General features: G+C 47.8%; 8 protein-coding genes across 8 annotated transcripts; 5 read left to right on the top strand and 3 right to left on the bottom strand.

The window, feature by feature from the left end:
* Positions 1-50: 50 nt before the first annotated feature.
* Positions 51-791, bottom strand: F5891DRAFT_992810 (uncharacterized protein; the record flags this gene model as incomplete). The annotated part of the gene is made up of 2 exons (XM_041378212.1): positions 510-791; positions 51-442 (listed from the first exon to the last, which is right to left on the bottom strand). The coding sequence occupies exon 2, from the start codon at positions 425-427 to the stop codon at positions 53-55; it is 375 nt and encodes a 124-aa protein (XP_041233962.1). The 5' UTR covers positions 428-442; positions 510-791.
* Positions 792-881: 90 nt separating this feature from the next.
* F5891DRAFT_992799 (fungal-specific transcription factor domain-containing protein) lies at positions 882-5,169 on the top strand. Its single transcript, XM_041378211.1, has 25 exons — positions 882-1,142; positions 1,191-1,277; positions 1,328-1,342; positions 1,392-1,579; positions 1,640-1,790; positions 1,845-2,057; positions 2,110-2,183; positions 2,238-2,320; positions 2,373-2,564; positions 2,616-2,624; positions 2,675-2,874; positions 2,923-2,997; positions 3,050-3,079; positions 3,135-3,151; positions 3,199-3,320; positions 3,371-3,390; positions 3,440-3,498; positions 3,552-3,642; positions 3,692-3,920; positions 3,970-3,987; positions 4,046-4,146; positions 4,196-4,268; positions 4,330-4,349; positions 4,405-4,478; positions 4,526-5,169. The coding sequence occupies exons 1-25, from the start codon at positions 1,055-1,057 to the stop codon at positions 5,003-5,005; spliced, it is 2,709 nt and encodes a 902-aa protein (XP_041233961.1). The 5' UTR covers positions 882-1,054; the 3' UTR covers positions 5,006-5,169.
* Positions 5,170-6,823, top strand: F5891DRAFT_992790 (uncharacterized protein). The gene is made up of 4 exons (XM_041378210.1): positions 5,170-5,252; positions 5,333-5,633; positions 5,689-6,487; positions 6,549-6,823. The coding sequence occupies exons 1-3, from the start codon at positions 5,197-5,199 to the stop codon at positions 6,484-6,486; spliced, it is 1,155 nt and encodes a 384-aa protein (XP_041233960.1). The 5' UTR covers positions 5,170-5,196; the 3' UTR covers position 6,487; positions 6,549-6,823.
* A 3-nt stretch (positions 6,824-6,826) lies between these two features.
* On the top strand, positions 6,827-9,969 carry F5891DRAFT_1205247 (U3 small nucleolar RNA-associated protein; the record flags this gene model as incomplete). Its single annotated transcript, XM_041369019.1, has 6 exons — positions 6,827-6,895; positions 6,939-7,049; positions 7,158-8,005; positions 8,058-9,072; positions 9,121-9,257; positions 9,306-9,969. The coding sequence occupies 6 exons, from the start codon at positions 6,827-6,829 to the stop codon at positions 9,886-9,888; spliced, it is 2,763 nt and encodes a 920-aa protein (XP_041233959.1). The 3' UTR covers positions 9,889-9,969.
* Positions 9,919-10,780, bottom strand: F5891DRAFT_937621 (aminotransferase; the record flags this gene model as incomplete). Its single annotated transcript, XM_041374113.1, has 2 exons — positions 9,919-10,485; positions 10,538-10,780. The coding sequence occupies 2 exons, from the start codon at positions 10,778-10,780 to the stop codon at positions 9,919-9,921; spliced, it is 810 nt and encodes a 269-aa protein (XP_041233958.1).
* A 335-nt stretch (positions 10,781-11,115) lies between these two features.
* Positions 11,116-12,734, bottom strand: F5891DRAFT_992783 (mitochondrial carrier protein). The gene is made up of 6 exons (XM_041378209.1): positions 12,526-12,734; positions 12,347-12,470; positions 11,882-12,289; positions 11,526-11,832; positions 11,369-11,472; positions 11,116-11,318 (listed from the first exon to the last, which is right to left on the bottom strand). Exons 1-5 carry the CDS (start codon positions 12,561-12,563, stop codon positions 11,405-11,407), a joined length of 945 nt encoding a protein of 314 aa, XP_041233957.1. The 5' UTR covers positions 12,564-12,734; the 3' UTR covers positions 11,116-11,318; positions 11,369-11,404.
* A 56-nt stretch (positions 12,735-12,790) lies between these two features.
* F5891DRAFT_992782 (uncharacterized protein) lies at positions 12,791-13,901 on the top strand. The gene is given in 3 exon segments (XM_041378208.1): positions 12,791-13,196; positions 13,244-13,741; positions 13,754-13,901. The coding sequence occupies 2 exon segments, from the start codon at positions 13,113-13,115 to the stop codon at positions 13,412-13,414; spliced, it is 255 nt and encodes an 84-aa protein (XP_041233956.1). The 5' UTR covers positions 12,791-13,112; the 3' UTR covers positions 13,415-13,741; positions 13,754-13,901.
* A 6-nt stretch (positions 13,902-13,907) lies between these two features.
* F5891DRAFT_1179902 (uncharacterized protein) lies at positions 13,908-17,917 on the top strand (the record flags this gene model as incomplete). The annotated part of the gene is made up of 12 exons (XM_041365843.1): positions 13,908-14,003; positions 14,065-14,919; positions 14,971-15,232; positions 15,290-15,558; positions 15,609-15,706; positions 15,757-15,820; positions 15,870-15,918; positions 15,971-16,005; positions 16,064-16,555; positions 16,615-17,397; positions 17,452-17,537; positions 17,587-17,917. 12 exons carry the CDS (start codon positions 13,908-13,910, stop codon positions 17,915-17,917), a joined length of 3,420 nt encoding a protein of 1,139 aa, XP_041233955.1.
* Between the last annotated feature and the right edge of the window lie 1,211 nt (positions 17,918-19,128).

Genomic DNA, 19,128 nt, shown 5'->3' with positions numbered 1-19,128 from the left:
ATATGTAGGGCTACCAAGCTTGAAGCTTGAATATTTGAATTTCCGACCTTCCTTACTTCGCTGCATTCACTATCGCAACCATTAATTCAAGTCTGCTATTCAAGAGCAACACGGTCGGGCTGGCGCTTCTCATGATACAAATTGGGTAGCAATTACACTCTTGGTTTCTTGTCTTCCTCAAATGTGTCCTTAACCTGCAAACCACAGTGCAAACAAAGTTACTTGAAGGACGCGCCACACCTGCTTTTTGGGGGAACACTTTGTCAGTCAACATTCGCATACCTACGGCCATGAGTGCCTTCGAAACCACCAAACAGGCATCGGATAGTTCGGAACGTGCGGCTTCTGCGATTCCAGTGGTAAGGTTCCCGCCATCTGGAATGGTCTGGATAGCTTGAAAACAAAAACGATTCTTGGTATAGTTCATTTGGAACCTGCGTGACTTACAAAAACCAAAAGAAGACCAGGTATCACTGACAGACAAGAACTTCATCAGTAAATGTGCTTACCCCCGGTCGAGACTCAGGTGGACAGTATGAATTGTTCCCCTTTTGGTCTGAAGCATCAACTCCATCGCACTTTTTAGATGTGCGAAATATTCATGAAATTCGTAGAAGCACTCTTGATGCCAACAAGGCAAACAAACTTTCCAGAGGTATAAGCAGGTAACACAAACATCATGTGTCAAAAGAGAATCATAAGACGAGTGGGTAGTAGGGATAAGCTAGCGCAGCACATGGAGCTTAACAAATAAGATTGGATGCCAGGCCAACAAGTTAGGTCAGGTGACAGTATGGACATGGCAGGGTGGCTGTGATTATTACGCTGGTATGTCAACCGTTGAAACTCCGCCTGAAACCACCCTGACGCCCAGACTGGAGTCCTTCCGCCTTTAACTACAACTTTGACCCAGTATTTGTTCATTTCCTGGATCAAATTGACGGGTCCAGCCCATGCTGACGTAAGCATTGCCAAAAACGGAAGAGGCGCGTCTTATTAATCCTTCTATAAACGCGACCTCTCAGACATCTTTCGAAACTCTCCTTTGATCGTCATGTCCGCTCATCAGTGGAACGAATCAGAGCCTTCCGATGAAGAAGTTAGCCAAGAAACATTCGCAATTAGGAAGCGCAGCAGTAGAGGTGCGCCCAGTCTGGGCATTTATTCAACTTGTAGTTGAATTATGTTAGCTTGTGATCAGTGCAGAAAGACAAAGAGCAAGTGCGAGCCATCCCAAGCCGCTGGTACCTGCAAGAGTTGTACGATAGCGGGAAACAGTGCGTAACATAGCATTCCATACGTCTCAATTTACTCTATTTGATTGCAGCATGTACATTTCTGGGTAAGCGTTCTTTGCATGAGCGCCGGTGAGGAGCCAACATTGTTGCCAGGTCCCAGTTATAAGCGCGGTCCCCCAAAGGGTTACATACAAGCGATCGAACAACGATGGCATCAAGTGGAGTCCCTTCTTGGCGCCGTTCTCTCTTGTCCAGATACCCGAGTACGACAAATCATAGCCGATATTAGGCAAGATGATCTTGCAAGGGAAATTCTCAATCGAGTAGACACGGGCCCATTTGTAAGTGCTAACGTACATTCAACAACTAAATGGAGAAAATTGTTTGATCCGAATCTACAGGGACCTTCTGGCAAATTGTCACAGCCAGCCGGAGCGACAAAAGAAGACTTCTTCGCATGTATATTCCGAAGTAACGAAGCTTCCGCTCGTGATTCTCCCCGTTCTCGAAGGCAGTCCAGGATTTCGAGAGAAATTGTATCATCGTCTAGAGGTAAGTAGCTAGCCTTGGGGGATACCTGAATACCATGCAAAGCGCCTTTTGTAGACAATACACTTTCAACCATACCAACTTCAGAATGGCAAGATCGCCTGTCCGCGAGTCTGACGAGAGGACATGTCGGCTATCATGGTGTCCCGCCAGCCCATAACCTTAGTGGACCTCCTATGCAGCAGCGGCGGCGACTCGACGTACCGTCAACTAGTAGTGGTCCACATCAGCTAAATTGGAATGATATGTACACGATGGATGCACTTTCAGGTGAGGGTCTTACTTCATACATCCTTGATCTGATCAGCCAATACGATCATAGAATCAGAAGATACAGATGAATCTAATGGCCCGGATACTGCTTTTGGTCAACTCTCTCTGGATGAGAATCAAGAGGTCAACGAGCTTTGGAATTTGTGTCTGGAACCTATGCTCATATTCTTATATTAGGTTCGGTACCATGGGAAAGTTAGTGGTCTCCATCTTTTGGGGCGTAGCTCTCGTTTGGATAGCAGACATGAGGGGGGAATATGGTTCGTTTTTAACTCTGATTACTTCTATGCGTAGTCATGACTGTGATGACAGGAAATTGCCCATGGCACGTTTTTGGCCCTCCGCAAAGTCCAATGCAGTTCCTGTTCCACCAGCCGAAGGCGTTGTTGTCAACTTACCTTCCCTTGTGGTGCAAGATCATTTGGTTGATTTATATTTCACCTACGCCCACCCATTTTTCCCTGTAATCCACAAAGGGCGGTTCCTAAGAGAGTATAGCGAGTGGTGAGCTTGTCACTCTTGTGTCTATCTGTCATTCTTCTGACTGTGATATAGGAAACAAAAGTAAGCTGCTAACAGGGCTGTCATTGACTTGCTTACAACGTCAGCCAAAGTAGTAATCCAGCTACACCAGAGGCTTCGAGGGGCACTCCATACTACTCCAATCCAGAACCTTCACAAAACTTGACCAAGCTGCTTCTGTTGGCTATATTTGCCATTGCCGCTCGTTATCTGGATGACAACCCTGCTACATCTGTTGATGCGATGTGGGAGGCTGGCAATGACTACCTTGCGCAAGCGAGGGCAGCTCTTGGTAGATAATATTTTCAGTTTTGACTACTTGTGCTTACCAATGACATAGCGCAAGTCTATCACAGTTCTCGCGCAACTACTTGTCAAGCCTTACTTCTCCTGGGTCATCGTGAATTTGGGATAGGTCGGTGATTGAAGCAAATTGTTTGAACGATATGTTTATAAGCATCATCTAGGTTCTATGGAGCAAGGTTGGCTGTACATTGGTATGTATGCGTCGTTGATTTATGCTGGCCCTGTCTCATGGCTTTCCGGTCGCAGGTATGGCAATTAGGATGGTTAGTATGGTGAATCGTTTGAAGGCAGGGTACTGAGCTACGTGTAGGCCCAAGACCTTGGATTAAATCGTGCTGCGGATAACTGGCAACTTAATGGAAGAAAAATGTTCTCCCTTGAGGAGAACCAGGTCAGGAAACACATATGGTGGGGTTGTTGCATTGCAGACAAGTGCGAAATCTGTATCTCTGGGAATAGGTTGCACTAATGATTGTTCATAGATACACTTCTATATATATGGGTATGTCTCGTACATCTTCTTTGGCGTACTCAACCGTCCCCCTTGCTAGGTCGACCCGTGTCCATCGGTGAAGGCGACTTTGATACACTTCTTCCGGATCCCGCCGAAGTACGCTCAAACCCACGACGTGTTAGTCATTCACTCACTTTTTTCTTCTGCAGTACAATGAAGAGACCTCTGGCGACCTAGCCACGTCGCACCACATTTCGACACCGCTGACAATGAGCTGCTTCAAGGCTGCTGCAACACTATGTTCGTATACCTTATCCGCAGACTATGTGCAAACCTGATGGAGATGCAGCTGTTTTGATTGGTTCCATTGTGACAATGATCTATCCAGTTCGCTCAACAGGAAGAGGCTCACGGCGGGCAGTCTTAAGTAATCTGGAGTCTAGACTGGACCAGTGGTACATCGACCTTCCTGATAATCTTCGGTACGACCCAGCTAGCAAGCGAAATACTCCGCCACTGGCGGTTCTATTTATCCACATCCAATATTGGTCCGCAGTACTATTGTTACACCGAGCGTTGTACGTTAAATGTCGGAATATTCAATTGGTGTCACTGATGCCTCTACAGTATCCCTGATTGGAAAGGGTGATTCATCTGTCACTTTGATACCTTGAAGAGTCCCATTCTGATCTTCTTACTCTAGCTCGGAACAGATATTACAGAATCCTCCCAACGGATCTGATACAGCCTCCCTAAAAGCCTTTGATCTCTGTCAAAGTGCCGCCACTTATGTCAGCACAATAGGTATGTGCACTCGACTAAATTTATTTGATATACGCTGATTTCAACCTAGTAACGACATATCACGAGAACTTCAATATTAAATGTAGTTCACCGTTCTTGTCATCGTATATTCTTAGTGCTGGGTTTGTTTTATCATTTGTATTAGTAATTTGTAACTTCTAATCCGTAATATCTATTCATCAGAATTATGCACATCGTGACATGCAAGTACTTTCATTTGAAGGACGTGCACCTTTCTGAATCCTCTTCCCTTACCAGTGACCCTCCGGCCATCAAATGTCCAGGCCTATATTGGCTTGCGACAATGTCTTGCCGTTTTGAAAGAGATGCAGGTCAGCCCGAGCCACTATCATCCACACCTAATCTTACCTTAGCTAAGATTACATGGCCTAGCGCCGGAAGAGCCCGGGATCTTCTTAATGGTGTAAGAGTACAGGTTGACAGCAACATGCCACCTTTGGTGCATGGTCCTGATCGTCAAAAGAGAGCGGCAGATGATGCGTTTGGAGAAAGGAGCTCTGACGTACTGCAACGCGAGGCATTTGGTGACGTTCTTCAAAGGGAACGTGTTCCACAGAACAGCGGTATCCAGGAGATTAGCACCCGAATGATGGCGCATATGCTTGGTCTTGACATTCCTGGCATTGAGCCCTCGACGTCATATTACCCAGGTTACGAGTGGTGGCCACGAGCCAACCAGCTTTCACCTCAGTCGTATCACGGATCATCGACAGGTGCATCTTCGCTGATGAATATGGATTATCCTTTACCAAACGACCAAGACTGGAGAGTTCAAAATCCCACCTCCGACTATTCTTACGAGTATCAGATTGCGCCACCTGATCGTTATCGCATGTAGTGGGCTAATCACCTTTGTCTCCTTAGCGTAGAACGCCACCAATAATAATTCATCGTCCCTCATCTCCTGCTCCTGTTACTCGATTAGAAGGTACAACATTGATTATGTAACTTATGTAATGGACCTACAAGAACCTCTAAATTGAACGATTGCAACTGTCTGCCAACCTATGTTTCGCCCTCAGAAATACTATGTCGAGTCTGAAAAATTTGTTGAACCCCGAAGATGACTCTACAACCATGTATCAGTATGTGCACTTGTTCTCGGATTTTTTTGGCGGCTTATTCTGACAACTCTGTTTGCTACCCCCTTTGTATTCGCCAACAGCTCAACAACCGGACAACCTATTTCCACAAGCTCCTCCTCTCCCACCTCGGACGGCAGCGCCAACGCAACAGTAGAATGTCCTCAATACGATCCACCATACAAAGAACATGCTCCTCATCCAAATTGTCCTGACACTCTAGCCTGTCTTCCAGATACGGACGGGCGGCCACAGCATACTCTTCCAGTAATCTTGCGATGTGCAATCCTTGGCAGTGCACGGAGACGTCTCACTATTCGCGAGATATATGCTGCAATGGAGGAAAAATATTTGTATTTCAGGACAGCGGGGCCGACATGGAAGGTCAGTGCACTAGGGTGTGACGGCTAAAACTTTTGCGTTCAAACTTGAATTACAGCAATCTGTTCGCCATCACCTGTCTTTGAATAGATTATTTGAAAAACAGCCTCGTCCCGTCACAGACCCTGGCTTCGGTTCTTACTGGACAGTAAATCTTTCTGCTCCTCCAGGCACCAAGCGACCACGGAAGCGGGGAAGACCTACAAAGGCTGCCGAGGAGCCATCTAACTCCACTCAGCAGAAGAAACGGGGACGACCTCGAAAATCTATTGATCCGTTATCTCCCCTGAACTCACTGGCTGTGGGCTCGGGACGTTCGATCCCGCCGTGCAATATTTCCGCCATACGCACCGGGGGAAACGACCACGATGGTGGAAATGGCGAGGACGATATGGATCTAGGTGCAGACGTACATGAGATGAGTGAGGATGAATACGAGAGCGAGGAAGATATGGTTGTTCCCCCTCATCAGTCACCATTTGCCGGACTTGGCGCTTTTGGACTAAATGAGGCCCCTTCTCGTTTACTGAGCCCCTCAACATCCCGTGCACTGATTACCCATTCTGATGAAAATCTCGTGGACCGATTGCAGATCGAAATGGCGGGATTGCGGAGGCAGTCTGCGGATGCGATATCTGTTTCGGTAAAGATATCAGATCAGCTGGCGGAAGCTCAGGCTGAGACAGCTAGAGCGAGGACTGCTCTCAGAACAGCCGAGGCAATGCTGGAGGAGGAGGTCATAAAGAGGAGGGAAGCTGAATATTTAGCAGATCAGGAAGCTAAGTTGAGGCGAGTAGCAGAGGACACGATTACACGCATGCAACGTCAGTGGCAGGCTGACCACCGAGCTACATAAAGTATGTTTGTCCCTTCTTTTATTAATTTGATGTATGAATGTTGACACGTTCCTCGTACCAGTAGCACATTTTAGACCGAAGTTAGCGCAACTTGAAACCAAACGAGTCCTCGTCTGCTATCCTTCCTGGAGATTCCTATCCGACAACTAGTTTTCAGCTACTCACTGGGACTCATCAATGGACTCGACGTATTCTACGAATCTTCTTTACTTTCTCAATTCATTGGTGTACAAGGGTACTCTAGAGTGTCTGAACATGTATATTGCGGCGGAATGGACGAGTAGTTTTGGAAAAGGAAATTAGAGGATACAAAACCAAATAGACTCGTGAATTTTGTATATGCCCCGAAGTCAACCCAAAGTCACATTAGATGGCATCCACAGGTGGCAAATCCAGATTGAAAACAGTGTGAGTTCCTTTGCCTGCCATCTCCACGCGCCAACGTTCTGAGTTTCTGAGCAGCTACAAAAACAAGCGTTCTATCGGACCGCTTCATACGTGCGGATCTGTCGCGGTCACTGGTGATGGGAGCAGACTCGTTACTTGTGTCGCAGAGGAAGCTGTACTCACCAACATTTGACGGGCGAAGAAATATGTCGGTTTGCAGGGGTGAGTTATTCCGCCCTCAAAACGTTAGGAAACGCCATAATTGATGGCTGAAGCAATCTAGGACACTCAATCGATTACTTCGCTGTGTTTGACCCCATCGGCTTCGCAACTGATCGTATTCACTTCCACTCCTTCTTTGCGTGTGTACGAGATCCCCACTGCTGCCGTGAAAAATAAAATTCATCCCGTTCGGGTGGTTGCTCGTGCACATGATGCCCCCGTACACGTCTGCACCATCGATCCATCCTCTACATATCTTGCTTCGGGCTCTGCGGACGGTGTTGTCAAGGTTTGGGACATCAAACGCGGCTACATCACTCATGTCTTCAAAGGGCACGGCGGCATTGTGAGCGCGTTGAAGTTCAACTTTCCCCGAGACCCTTCTGTCGTGGTCCCACAAAATATACACCAACTCATCACAGCCTCTGTGGATACTCGCATTCGGATATTTGATCTAACGGCGACCTCAAGTAAGGGAGATCAAGCTGCGCTACGTCCGATCGCTATTCTCGAAGGGCACGTTTCTGTTCCCCGGGGTTTGGACGTGACTCCTGACGGAAAATGGCTTATAAGCGGAGGAAGAGATTCCGTTGTTTTGGTGTGGAACTTGCACGCGAAGTCGACTGGAGCAAAATCCGCAGAAGCTACTAAGGGGAAAGGGAAAAGCAATTCACCTGTACTGACTCAAACTATTCCTGTCATGGAACGCGTCGAGGCAGTTGGGCTGTTACAAGCTGAGGACTCGGTTCCTAGTAGTAGCGCTTCCAAACTGCGCTTCTACACTGCTGGGGAGAAAGGTATCATCCGGATATGGGACGTAAAGGATTCCTCCGTCTTATATTCCCTCAGCCAGGTGGCAGATCTACAGACTGAAAATCAAGAGGAACAGCGTCAGATTGTAGAAGCTATGTTAGTACGAGTTTCCTCGCGTGTACTTTTGTTACTAACAGCACGCTTTCAGCTACTTGCCGTTAATATCGACAATCGTCTCAGTACATGCAGACCAGAATATCCTGTTCTATGACTTGAACACCCGAAATCTCCACCGGCAACTCATTGGTTTCAACGACGAGATCGTTGATGCAGTTTTCTTGTCTCCAAATGCCCCAAAATCTGTCGATTCTCACATCGCATTCGCTACAAATTCATCCCTCATCCGAGTTTATTCAACTACAGGGCTTGATGCGCGGCTTTTGACTGGTCACACAGAAATCGTGTTATCACTTGACCATGGCGCGGGAGGCAAACTCTTTGCGAGCGGAAGCAAAGATCGCTCTGTTCGATTATGGGCGCCTACGTCTCCGAACGACGACCTATTGACAGAATGGGGCTGCGTTGCTATCTGTGAAGGTCATGCAGAAAGCGTAGGCACTGTCGCAATGTCGCGAACTTCTGGCGAAGTTGGCACCACGAGTGTGCAATTTATGTTCAGTGGTAGTCAGGACCGCACGATTAAGATGTGGTATATTGGTGACGTGCCACTGGTTTTCGATGCCTCCCAGCATGGCCAAAGCCTCATGAAGTGCAAGAGTTTGACCACTCATAAAGCACACGAGAAAGACATTAATTCTCTCGATGTCGCACCCAACGACCGCCTCTTGGCATCTGGATCGCAAGACCGTACAACTAAAGTATATGAAATTAATTTTTCATGTGCAACTGGAGACCGCTCTGCACATGGGGAGATCAAGCTACTGGGAACCTGTAAAGGTCACAAGCGGGGCGTTTGGACAGTCAAGTTTGGTCGCTCGGAACGTGTGCTCGCAACCGGAAGCGGCGATAAAACTGTAAAATTGTGGAACTTGGAAGATTTCACTTGCGTGAAAACGTTCGAGGGACATACCAACTCGGTGTTGAGAGTTGATTTTATCAATCACGACATGCAGCTCGTTACATCTGCATCCGATGGCCTTGTCAAAATGTGGAATGTACGCGAAGAAGAGTGTACGGCTACCATGGACAATCACGAAGACAAGGTAAGACTGCTCGCTCTCTCATTTTAGTTGAGGTTAATTCTTTTGCAGGTTTGGGCACTCGCCGTTAGTACGGATGAGCGTGTGATTGTGTCTGCAGCAGCGGACTCTGTAGTGACATTCTGGCAAGATTGCACTGAGGAACAGGCACAGGAGAACGAGGCTAAACGTTCCGAGCTAGTCTTGAGGTTTGAAAGTCATCAAGCATGTCTTGTTCAAGCTCATGTTTTTGTCAGGGAGCAAGATTTCATGAACTATTTGTCCCTTCATGACTATCGCAAAGCTATACAACTTGCCCTCGCTATGCAGCAGCCCGGGAGATTGTTGTCCCTGTTTAAAGATATCCGTGCCACCTCATCGGAATTCGCAGCTGATGCATCGTCGGTGACTGGCAATGATGCAGTTGATGAGGTATTACGGACCCTTGGCGGATCTGATCTTGCCCGCCTCTTACGCTATGTTCGTGACTGGAATCCCAATGCTAAGACAAGCGGAGTGGCGCAAGGGGTGTTGTATGCAGTCATGAAGCTGAGATCGGCGGACGATGTCATAGCGGCATTTACGGACGAAGCTCAGGAAGATATATTACAATCCTCTGGTCAAGAGGGCGTGAAAAGTACCGCGAGCGGCAACACTGCACTGAAGGAACTCATCGATGGTATGATCCCATACACTGAACGGCATCTCTCAAGAATGGACCGCCTCGTTCAGGATAGTTTCGTGGTGGACTATATCTTGAGCGAGATGGATGACGGAATGTTTGATGGTCAGGACATAGATACTAGTACTATGGACGTAGATACAGAGGTCAGTTCATAATTGCATTTCCGGCAAACCAGTAAAAGTAGTCTAGTCTTTGGCATCATCACCCGTCTCGGTTGAAGTATGCAATTTAATCCGTCCTAACTTGCAACCAATGACACCGTTAGACACAAGCACCCACTCATCATCCTTGATGTTATCAAGTGTAAGCTCGTCCTCTACTGCTTCAAAAATACGGTGTTGTTCAATAAGCCATCGTCGCAAAATGCCAGATATGCAACCAGCGGCCAAAGGGGGAGTGACCCAACGATCGTTGCGATAGAACGCAACATTACAAACAGACGACTCAGTGACAGCATTCCGGGTATTGTACAAGATGACATCATCAGGTGCATCACCAGCTGGTGGATCTAACGAGCCTACAGGTTGGAGGCCAACTCGGATACGCGCGTCGTCATAGGCCTGCCTATCTGTTGTCTTCAATGATACGGTGTCTGATGTTGGCTGGCTATCAATATGAATGATGAGGACGGGCGTCGGGGGAACGTCTGTTAAGGGATTGAAGAGAGATGGTAGGGTTGGATCGCTCGTGAACGCTTTAGCCGGGGTTGCAGTGGCAGAAAGCTCTCCAGAAGGATTTAAAACGACGCGAACCTGGTAAAACTGTGAGTTAGTGTTTCACGAATCTTGTGTTAAATGTTGACACCTTCAACGCAGTTTCCCCCCTAGAATCATTGTGCTCACGGACGACTTTGTCACATAATGCCTTGACATTGGACAAAGTGGTTCCATGACGGAAAGTCTTGTCATCGAGCGCGGCAGACGCGATGAGACGGTCTGCTTGGTAATGAAGGAGAAGATAAGGTGATGGCCCGTCTATATCATTGTTCCAAACACATGATGTTAAAAAGGGGTCATATCGTGTGGACGCGAGAAGGGCGTATGACATCGTAGAAGCACTGCGGAGAGCAGATCCCCAGTTGGAAGACAACAAACGCTATGACTACGCTACTGATTATATATAACAGTTATCACACATAGTCGCCAGCTCATCGACATCTTGATCCTGGGATATCCGACCGTCCGACCTCATCCGCACCAGCCAGCATAGTCATCGTTCCCACACGTCACAAGTATATACATTAGTCTTGTGAGTATCATTCAATTAATGCATTGGTACGACAGGATGGCCTGCTCCTAAGCTTGGGCTGTCTTTTGACTGGATCCGAGGATGACCAATCCTGATACCAAAGCTTACCTAAGCAATTCAACACACAAATCCAAACAAGCCTTATAATGTAGCAAACCTGGTTCTCAGGTGCAGACCTCTCAAAGAGGATGCAGTGGTATTGTCGTAAGGTGATCGTGATCTATTGCATGGCAAGCAGTATACGGACTGTACGGGGTAAATGGATAGCAATACGGATCACAAGGGAATGAATGTAAACTAACTGTATACTGCCAGAAACGATCTATCAAGTGTCCTCCTGCGTAATAAATTAGACGAGTCAATCAAGGAGGGGATGTGGGCACTGACTACCACATCCACTATCAATGCAGACAAGTAAGCAGTTTACTTGCCACCAGTGGTGCCGAGACCCATCGACGCCTTGAAGGAGTCGTAGATCCACCATTGGAAGCCTTAATTAACATGTTGGTCAGCTATGTTGAAACAGAGTACGATGCACACGTACCAGTAAGAGTACCGATCATCAATACACGGGTGCCGAGACCCTTGGTTGCAAGTGCGACGAAACCAGTTTCTGATGCGATCGTGCCAATGCTCTTGCCCTTGTTTGCAGGCTTACCCATGAGGGAGACGACGGAGTCAGCCGGGTGGGAGACAATAGCGCAGACAACACCAGCGAGGTAACCAGAAGCAAAAGTAACTCCGAGTTGAGTGGTCTTAGCATAAGACTCCTTGGGTTCGGTGAAAACGCGAGTGTAGAAGACCTGGACAATCTTCTCAAAGAAGAAGAACTTGGCCATGGTGTAAGGGATCTGTAAGAAAAAGTTGTGAGCAATTCATTCGGAAAAGAAAACGCCTAACCTGACGGGACCAGAGGGGAACAAGGGAGCCGAAGGGGTAGCGGGTCTCAACCTTGGTCTTGCTCATCTCCTTGAGGGCAGCACCAAAGGCCGTGGGGAACGTGCCGCTGGGGCTAGTTTGGATCTTGACTTTGGTCATCTCAAGAGGGCAAAGGGCGATGTCAGCGAAAACTTCTGCCGATGCAGAACCAGCGAGCCAGATGGCGGGCTTGTATTTGTTAGAAAGCTCTTCGCCAGCCAAGTTCATGTACTGGTCCTTGAACACTTCATAAAGACCGTACTTGAACATGCCTTGTAACGAGTAACCGACAAAGGTGGGACCAAAGCCTTTCCAGATACCGGTCTGACCCTCCTCACGAAGCAGAGTCGCAAGACCAGACGTGAGACCCTTGTATTTTGCAGGATTTACCTGTTCGAAAAAGTTATGAGACGCGACACGGGGCCTGGAAGGACAGGATAGACTGACCTGCATGTTACATTTGGCCACGTCAAGAGGGGTGATACCAGCATGAGTGATACCGCATGCAAGAACACCACCGAGCATGCACTTGGCATAGTATGAAGAGTCGTGGGGGACAGGGCCAAGGTATCTTCGAAAAGCACAAAATGAAAATAAACTCCACATGATACAAGATAATAAATTACCTTGCGTCCCACTTGCCAGTTGGTGCTAGATGCGACATCGCTAATATTTTATGAGACTCTAAACAAATATCTATAGAGGTCCTTGATTGAAGGAGCCTTGCCAGCAAGCGCGGGCTTCGAGGTCGAGGTAGGAGAAAGACTTTAAGAAGTGCTTGCCGTGTTACGGCGAACCAAAATTTAACACTCTTTCCGCAAACAGCCGATCGAACGCGGGAAAGACTTGCAAGCGGACCCGGTGCTTACTTGAAACATAACAATATTATACTTGTCGCTCTCTCTCCTCTTGCTTATGGGCGCTGCAGTGATCAAGAGCTTTACATAAATCAGCATTTGCCGGTCATTATGCATCTGCCGGACTCAACAGCCAACGCCAGACCGCCGGAAGTAACTACAATGGTCACAGCAGTGGTTCCAGGCAAGCACCATGCACTTGCCAAAGTGAATGGAGTTTGCAGACTCCATTAACCCTACTTGGCATCCCACTCAAGTAAAGGGTGCAGCTGAGAACCAATTTCTCCTTTGATGCAATCGATAGAGGAGTCGCTGGACGCATTCGCGTGGGGCGAAGCCACCCATTGTTGTCATGGATGACGGGCGAAGGGCGATATCAATATTATTTCCACAAGCCAATGCTCCGTCGAAGCAATGGCATCGATGATCAAGCGCACAAGGTATGAGTCCTTTCCACTCATATATTCTGTCTTCACGTCCATTCTAGCGGTACGTCTGGATATATCTTCCTGAGGAGCATCTTAAAATTCCCATGATGGTCCCCGATAACCAGGAGCGACACAAAACCACCTACAACATTACCGTAGACTACTATAAACACGGTATGTCATACCCTAATATAATCTCGAGGCACTACAACAGGGATTTCCGCCCGTGACCGTGCACAAGCTAGTGGAGTCTGGACTCCACGGTGCACCCCGAGGGTGCCTGATTTCAGCCACCCATGACATATGTTACCCTTGCGAGCACGATAGGCCGGTGATTTGGAACGCAGAGGTTATGCGGAAACTGGTGTCGATTTATGCGCCCTGACTAATTGGCAATCAACCTCTAGGTGTATTATGCGAGCTAGTGAATGACAATGTGTTGGATCCATGGCGCAGCGTGATGATTGTAGGGCGTTTGCCGATCGGTGAGGCCTCAAAATGACCAGTGTAGAAATGTTGGTGCAGTACAGAGACAACAGGGATGATACACTATGGTAGCATGAATTTGGGATTCGTCTACATAGCCACAACTCGCTTCCGAACTCCCGAGAGTATTTGTGTCACAATACGTCACGTTCCTTGGTCACACCATTGTCACGGCGCGATTAATATAAATCACTGCGTCAGCTGCGGGAACCCCACCAGCTTCTCTTGGACGTTACCATGTTCACAGTAAAGGCAACTTATCGAAACGAGACTCGCAAGTTTTCTTTCTCAGGGACTGTCTTGTTCCCCACATACGAGGAGCTTTACCAGCAGGTATGCTTACTCTTCGCTTATCTGTTCTCACTACTGAAGCGCTGACGTTTCGCATTTGTAGCTGTATCGCATATTTCCTATAAGCCATAATTATTATCTTTCTAAACTCATTTTCTCTCCTGACGTGTCTAGGACGTCTCGTATTCTAATTGGAAAAGAAGTCCATAACGCAGAGGAGTATAACACTCGTATTGCCCCTTTACGCAGGCGCTGGCCCAACCCACTGCTTAGGTTCTCTATCTTCGACGAGACTCCCCACAAAGCACCCAGCGCAACGGTCGAAGATTCTCGGGAGGTCCTTAATCCTTTGTCCTTCATGGCGATTCCTCCACCTCCTACACTTTTGTCGACTCCTCCACCACCCAATTTGTCATCCGCGTCATCTTTCGATACACGTTTCCAGGAGTTTCTATCATTCAAGGCGGCTCATCCACCGCCACCTTCTAGACCACTTCCTACCCTTGAAGGTAGTTTTCTTGCGCCTCAAATCTCGCCTTCGTTCATTTCGCCGCCACCACCTATCATATTCTCAGAACCACCTACTCTCTCTAGGCATCCCTCTCTTCCAAGTCTTCCTTCTCTCTCGTATCAAGCGGCCTCCCCTAAGTCATGTTGCTCAGTCGCCAAAGGGAAGTCGGAAATGGAAACTTTATTGACATCTTTCAGGAAAGATATTGATCGTATCATACTCGATACTTTTGGCGAGTGCAATGCTTCAGCACAAGTCGATACATCTCATCGGCAGACCCCTTTTGGAGCGGGAGCATCCAACGAGGCTCCTCATGCTTCGTCAGAGGCGTCGTTCAACACAATGAACGTCTCAATGGAACCTCTTTCATCACATTGGTGTTTCGTCTGCAGGAATGAGTTTTCTGGAAGCTGGTATGGGTGTGTGAAATGCCCGTGGCACTATGTTGTAAGCACTTTCATTTGCTAGTGACATTTGTTTCGCTGAACTATCTGGTAGTGTCCAAGCTGTTTTTCCAAATCTGGCGCTATGCACACGTTCAGTTTTGGGCCAACTCACGTTGTCCAGCAGCATGAAACTGTACCGTCAATCGCCATCACACCGTCAGCCGCGGAAATATCTGCAGAATCTCAGTCTACCAGAACTGAGCTTGTTGATGCCGAGCCTAGCCAAAACACGCCTGTCATTCACCGAAATATTCTTTGTGACAACTGCAACGAAATAATTGTTGGTGTCAGACGTAAATGCCTGGATTGTCCTGGTAAGATTATATGATTTAATGTCACAACGCAGTCATCTTATATATTCTCCGTCCTAGACTATGATCTATGCACGCCCTGTATTGAGTCAGGTGCTGCAGAGAGGCACAATCCGTTCCACGAATTCTTCGACATTGAAATACCTGGACGAGTGCTCGTTCATACGGTCTTTAGTGGAAGCGGGGAGCGTGATGTTTCACCAAACAGTGGCAGTACCACAGCAGATAGTCCTCGCACTTCCGCGGCGACGCCAGTGAGCACCATAGAGACTATTCGTCATTGCGCGGCTTGCAACCTGTGTGACTCTCCCATTGTTGGTGATCGCTTCGTGAGTCAGCTTCCTGCAATCCCACTTTCTTACCACTCATGGTTACCCAGAAATGTGTCAATTGTCCAGGTAAAAGTCCACTTCTGGATGATCTTAAGAGTGCTAATGGTGTTTTGAAAGATTTTGATACTTGTGCCGACTGCTTCAAGTACGTGTTCTATTATAAAGCATAGTCAGCATTGACATTTTGGTGATCAGGATTACTGGAGAGCAACATCCTTATCACGGCTTTGTGCGGGTGAGCAAGCCGAGCGACCTTGTGGTAACAATGTTCTTTTTGTGAAGAAAAACCCATCTCACAAATATCCAAGATGCGCAATGCAGTGACCAACAGAACTACTCACTACGCGACGTGTGATGGTAAGTCCCGTTCTATTGATTGTGAGCACCAAATAATCAGCTGCGCCATCAGCTTGCCGCGAGACCATTCGTGGTGTCCGTTATAAGGTAATTGCTCGTCGGGATTCATTGATGTTTATGTTTATGACGCTTGTGTTTTGTGTAGTGCATGCACCCTAGTTGTCCAGATTTCGACCTGTGTCAGAATTGCGAAGCTCTCCCTATCCCGGTCCACCCTTCTATTCATCCATTATTGAAGATGAAGACTCCAGACACGGTCATCCCTACCGTGTACAGAGTCGGGATGACCAATCTCATCCATTCTCGAAGGACATCTCAGGGGAGCATCCCTCCCGAGACTTTTAAACCTCGTCCTCCGAAATCTCCATCCGTTTCTGTATCGCGCACCTCTTCCGAGATTTCTGTGAAAAAAGAAGAGGAGCCGTCTCCTGCTCCCGAGTCTCTGAGTCCCCTTGCTATCTTAGCACAGTGCCCCGATTGCGTCAGTGAAAACTCTGTCGCTTCTTGGGGTTATGGTCTAACTCCTGCTAAATTACCGCAACCCCCGCAGTCTGTCACTCCTAACTGCAAAGAACCTTCCTCGTCTCCCACCAAATCAAGTACCAGCTCCTGCTACCAGGTGATCAGACCTGTCGAGGTCAGTGTAACCCTTGTTGGCTTCTAGTGCCGTTTCTGATTGTGTCTAAATTGTCACAGTCCGAGAAGCCTTCCACTGTTGATCGCGAACAATCGACTTCACCTTACAGTAACTTGGTCCAGGCGATTGATCGCTCTTCCGTCGAGGTGAACTCGCCACCCCTCGACCTGAACCCTTCACTCGATATCTTTCGTGAAGTTTGGCCAAAAGTGAATCGAGAAATGAAATACCTCACTGAAGCAAGACAAGTCGAAGTAAATCCGTCTAGTTCTGTGGCCGACTCCGACAAAGCCATCGAAACCGATCTGGGAAAGCTGGTGGAATCTACCACTTCTCTTGTCAAAGCAATTCGCCCTACAGAATCTGTGGACTCACTCCTCAAGGAAGAGTCGCCTGTAATCCCGACGCTGTCTTTTGATGTTCCACCGATGGATTTTGCTGGACTTCTACGTGGTTTCCGTACACCGTCCCCTGTCGCTTCTAAAGCACCCACTCCATCCAGTAGAACTTTTCCTTCCCTCCCTGATAGCGTCACAGATGTCACAGATGAAGAAGCCACTACTACGCCCAGCCTAGAACAGCAACAGGCGGGAATTACACCTTTCAGCTGTGCTTTTGTATCCGACACGACAGTTCCTAGCGGTCAGATTTTTCCACCTGGTGCTGAGTTCGTTAAGTCCTGGCGGATGTTAAACGATGGGGACAAGGCTTGGCCAGAGACGACTCAGATCCACTTCGTTGCGGGGGAGTCTTTCTCACCTGGAGCTGACTCTTCGATTGTTGTCAAAGTAGGACGTGTTGATCCCGGTGAAGCTCTTGATGTGTGGACCGGTGACCTGAAGGTTCGTTTGTCGGGTCTGGTACAATTGTAATCGCTAAAGCATATTGCCTATCAGGCACCCGATGCTCCTGGTAGATATGTCAGTTACTGGAAGTTGACGGACGGTGCTGGCGAAATGTTTGGTCCTAGCGTTTGGATTGAGTACGTTCGGTTCTTTGTCTGGCTGCATTCGAATTAATGCCTTTCACAGCGTTACTGTCACCGAGCCTCGTCAGTCAGCTGATGAAGCTGACGATGATTCTTTGGCATCATCTTCTATGGTCATGCCAAAGTCATCATCTGACAATAGGTCTGCTCATTCTGTCGGACCCCTTGGTCATTTATTTGAACCGTCATATCGTTCAACGTCCAAACCTACGACGGACGGGACGGATGATGGGGCCTCTGACGGATCGTCAGTATCATTGGTCAGCGTCCCTTCGTCTGATGACTATGGATCGGACTGGCAGGATACGCATTCCCAGCCTGAGAATCTTGAGTACGTTGTGCTATACGACAGCAATGGCTCAGAGGATGAATAAAGATCCTCGATAACTTCTGTTTGTCTTCTATTTACGATGTCTTTATATGCAGCGGCAGATCGATCCGCATCGTCTTGTTATCGTGTACTATTACAAGCTATCTGATTAGAATCCATATCGAAGAGAACCCGTACAGCATGACCAAGACGTGTATATGAGAAGCGGTACTCCATTTATCGAAGCGACTGTTCTGTACCGCAGTAGTGGAAGCCAGGTGATTCGGATAATGCAGTCAAGGAGGATAACCGGAAATCTGGCCGCAAACCACAGGATGGGATGACGAAAAGCCTGAGAAATGTGGGTGAACCGCGCGAGTAAAGAATGCGAATAGCTAGTTGAAGCATCAACGTTAAACGTTCAACAAGGGCACGCCGGTGGCGCGTTGTACGGTATCACATTAACAGGTGGTTCATTACAAGGTGGCCGATACAGTGCTCCAGTGGAAGTAAGGTGGGAAACACGGGTCCAGTGGCAAAGACCTCGACCACCCCTCGGTAAGCCTATTTCCTCGCTCTCGCATGTACCTATTCTGTACTGTTCCGATACCGTGTTCGCCCCATCTGCGCGTTTTCACTTCCTAGAGCCTACGGACATCAGCGCTCAGCACCGACGGATGGACCTCGATTGGAGTCATCCTGCACAATAGCGCTTCCCCATACACCACTTCTTCATCCCGTCTCCCTCGTGTCTACTACCCTCTGCAATACAAAAGTATCATATATGGATGCTTACGGGATCAGATCACGTCTACATCATACATTATTACGCCTTACCTTATCAAATTTCGAACTGTGTTATTTCCCGCTTAATGTTACCACGCCTCGGACGTTGCTCGGACGGGTTTTCAATAAATAGTGTAGCCATCTCCTTGACAATGTTTTGTCCAAGTTGATCGTGAACCAACTTGTCTTTGATTTGATGGGCGAGATAATGATGCAATATAGCATTATGACCAAGTAACATGTATGCAGACACTGATAGTGGAGTGACGGGCAGGATGCAAAGAGATGGCGGCATTCAAGGACGCCAGGATGCTGTGTGCGAGCTCGTGGCGATACTTTTCTCCGACACAGTTTTCGGGGTCCAAACCTTAATTATTAATTAACGTCAGCTGCAACGTTGACGTTAAATTGCAACATTGTTTTTGAAAGATAGAGAGCCGATCTATTTCGGTTAATCATGCTATCAGATCACAGCATCACTCCAAACCG

The sequence above is a fragment of the Suillus fuscotomentosus genome, assembly GCF_016647785.1.
Source record: "Suillus fuscotomentosus strain FC203 chromosome Unknown F5891scaffold_1, whole genome shotgun sequence".
Classification (NCBI taxonomy): domain Eukaryota; kingdom Fungi; phylum Basidiomycota; class Agaricomycetes; order Boletales; family Suillaceae; genus Suillus; species Suillus fuscotomentosus.
Note: the sequence above shows the minus strand (reverse complement) of the source record. Positions and strands in the feature narration are given on the sequence as shown.

Bases quoted from the DNA above. Each gene is read 5' to 3' on its own strand.
- F5891DRAFT_992799 (XM_041378211.1), top strand. From the start codon at position 1,055: ATGTCCGCTCATCAGTGGAACGAATCAGAGCCTTCCGATGAAGAAGTT. The intron at 2,184-2,237 runs GTCAACGAGCTT...TTCTTATATTAG, and splicing joins CTCTGGATGAGAATCAAGAG to GTTCGGTACCATGGGAAAGT. The intron at 4,147-4,195 runs GTATGTGCACTC...ATTTCAACCTAG, and splicing joins CACTTATGTCAGCACAATAG to TAACGACATATCACGAGAAC.
- F5891DRAFT_992782 (XM_041378208.1), top strand. From the start codon at position 13,113: ATGACGGGCGAAGGGCGATATCAATATTATTTCCACAAGCCAATGCTC. The intron at 13,197-13,243 runs GTATGAGTCCTT...CGTCCATTCTAG, and splicing joins TCGATGATCAAGCGCACAAG to CGGTACGTCTGGATATATCT.
- F5891DRAFT_992783 (XM_041378209.1), bottom strand. From the start codon at position 12,563: ATGTCGCATCTAGCACCAACTGGCAAGTGGGACGCAAG. The intron at 12,471-12,525 runs GTAATTTATTAT...TGCTTTTCGAAG, and splicing joins ACTGGCAAGTGGGACGCAAG to ATACCTTGGCCCTGTCCCCC. The intron at 12,290-12,346 runs GTCAGTCTATCC...TTTTTCGAACAG, and splicing joins TGGCCAAATGTAACATGCAG to GTAAATCCTGCAAAATACAA.
- F5891DRAFT_992790 (XM_041378210.1), top strand. From the start codon at position 5,197: ATGTCGAGTCTGAAAAATTTGTTGAACCCCGAAGATGACTCTACAACC. The intron at 5,253-5,332 runs GTATGTGCACTT...ATTCGCCAACAG, and splicing joins GACTCTACAACCATGTATCA to CTCAACAACCGGACAACCTA. The intron at 5,634-5,688 runs GTCAGTGCACTA...CTTGAATTACAG, and splicing joins CAGCGGGGCCGACATGGAAG to CAATCTGTTCGCCATCACCT.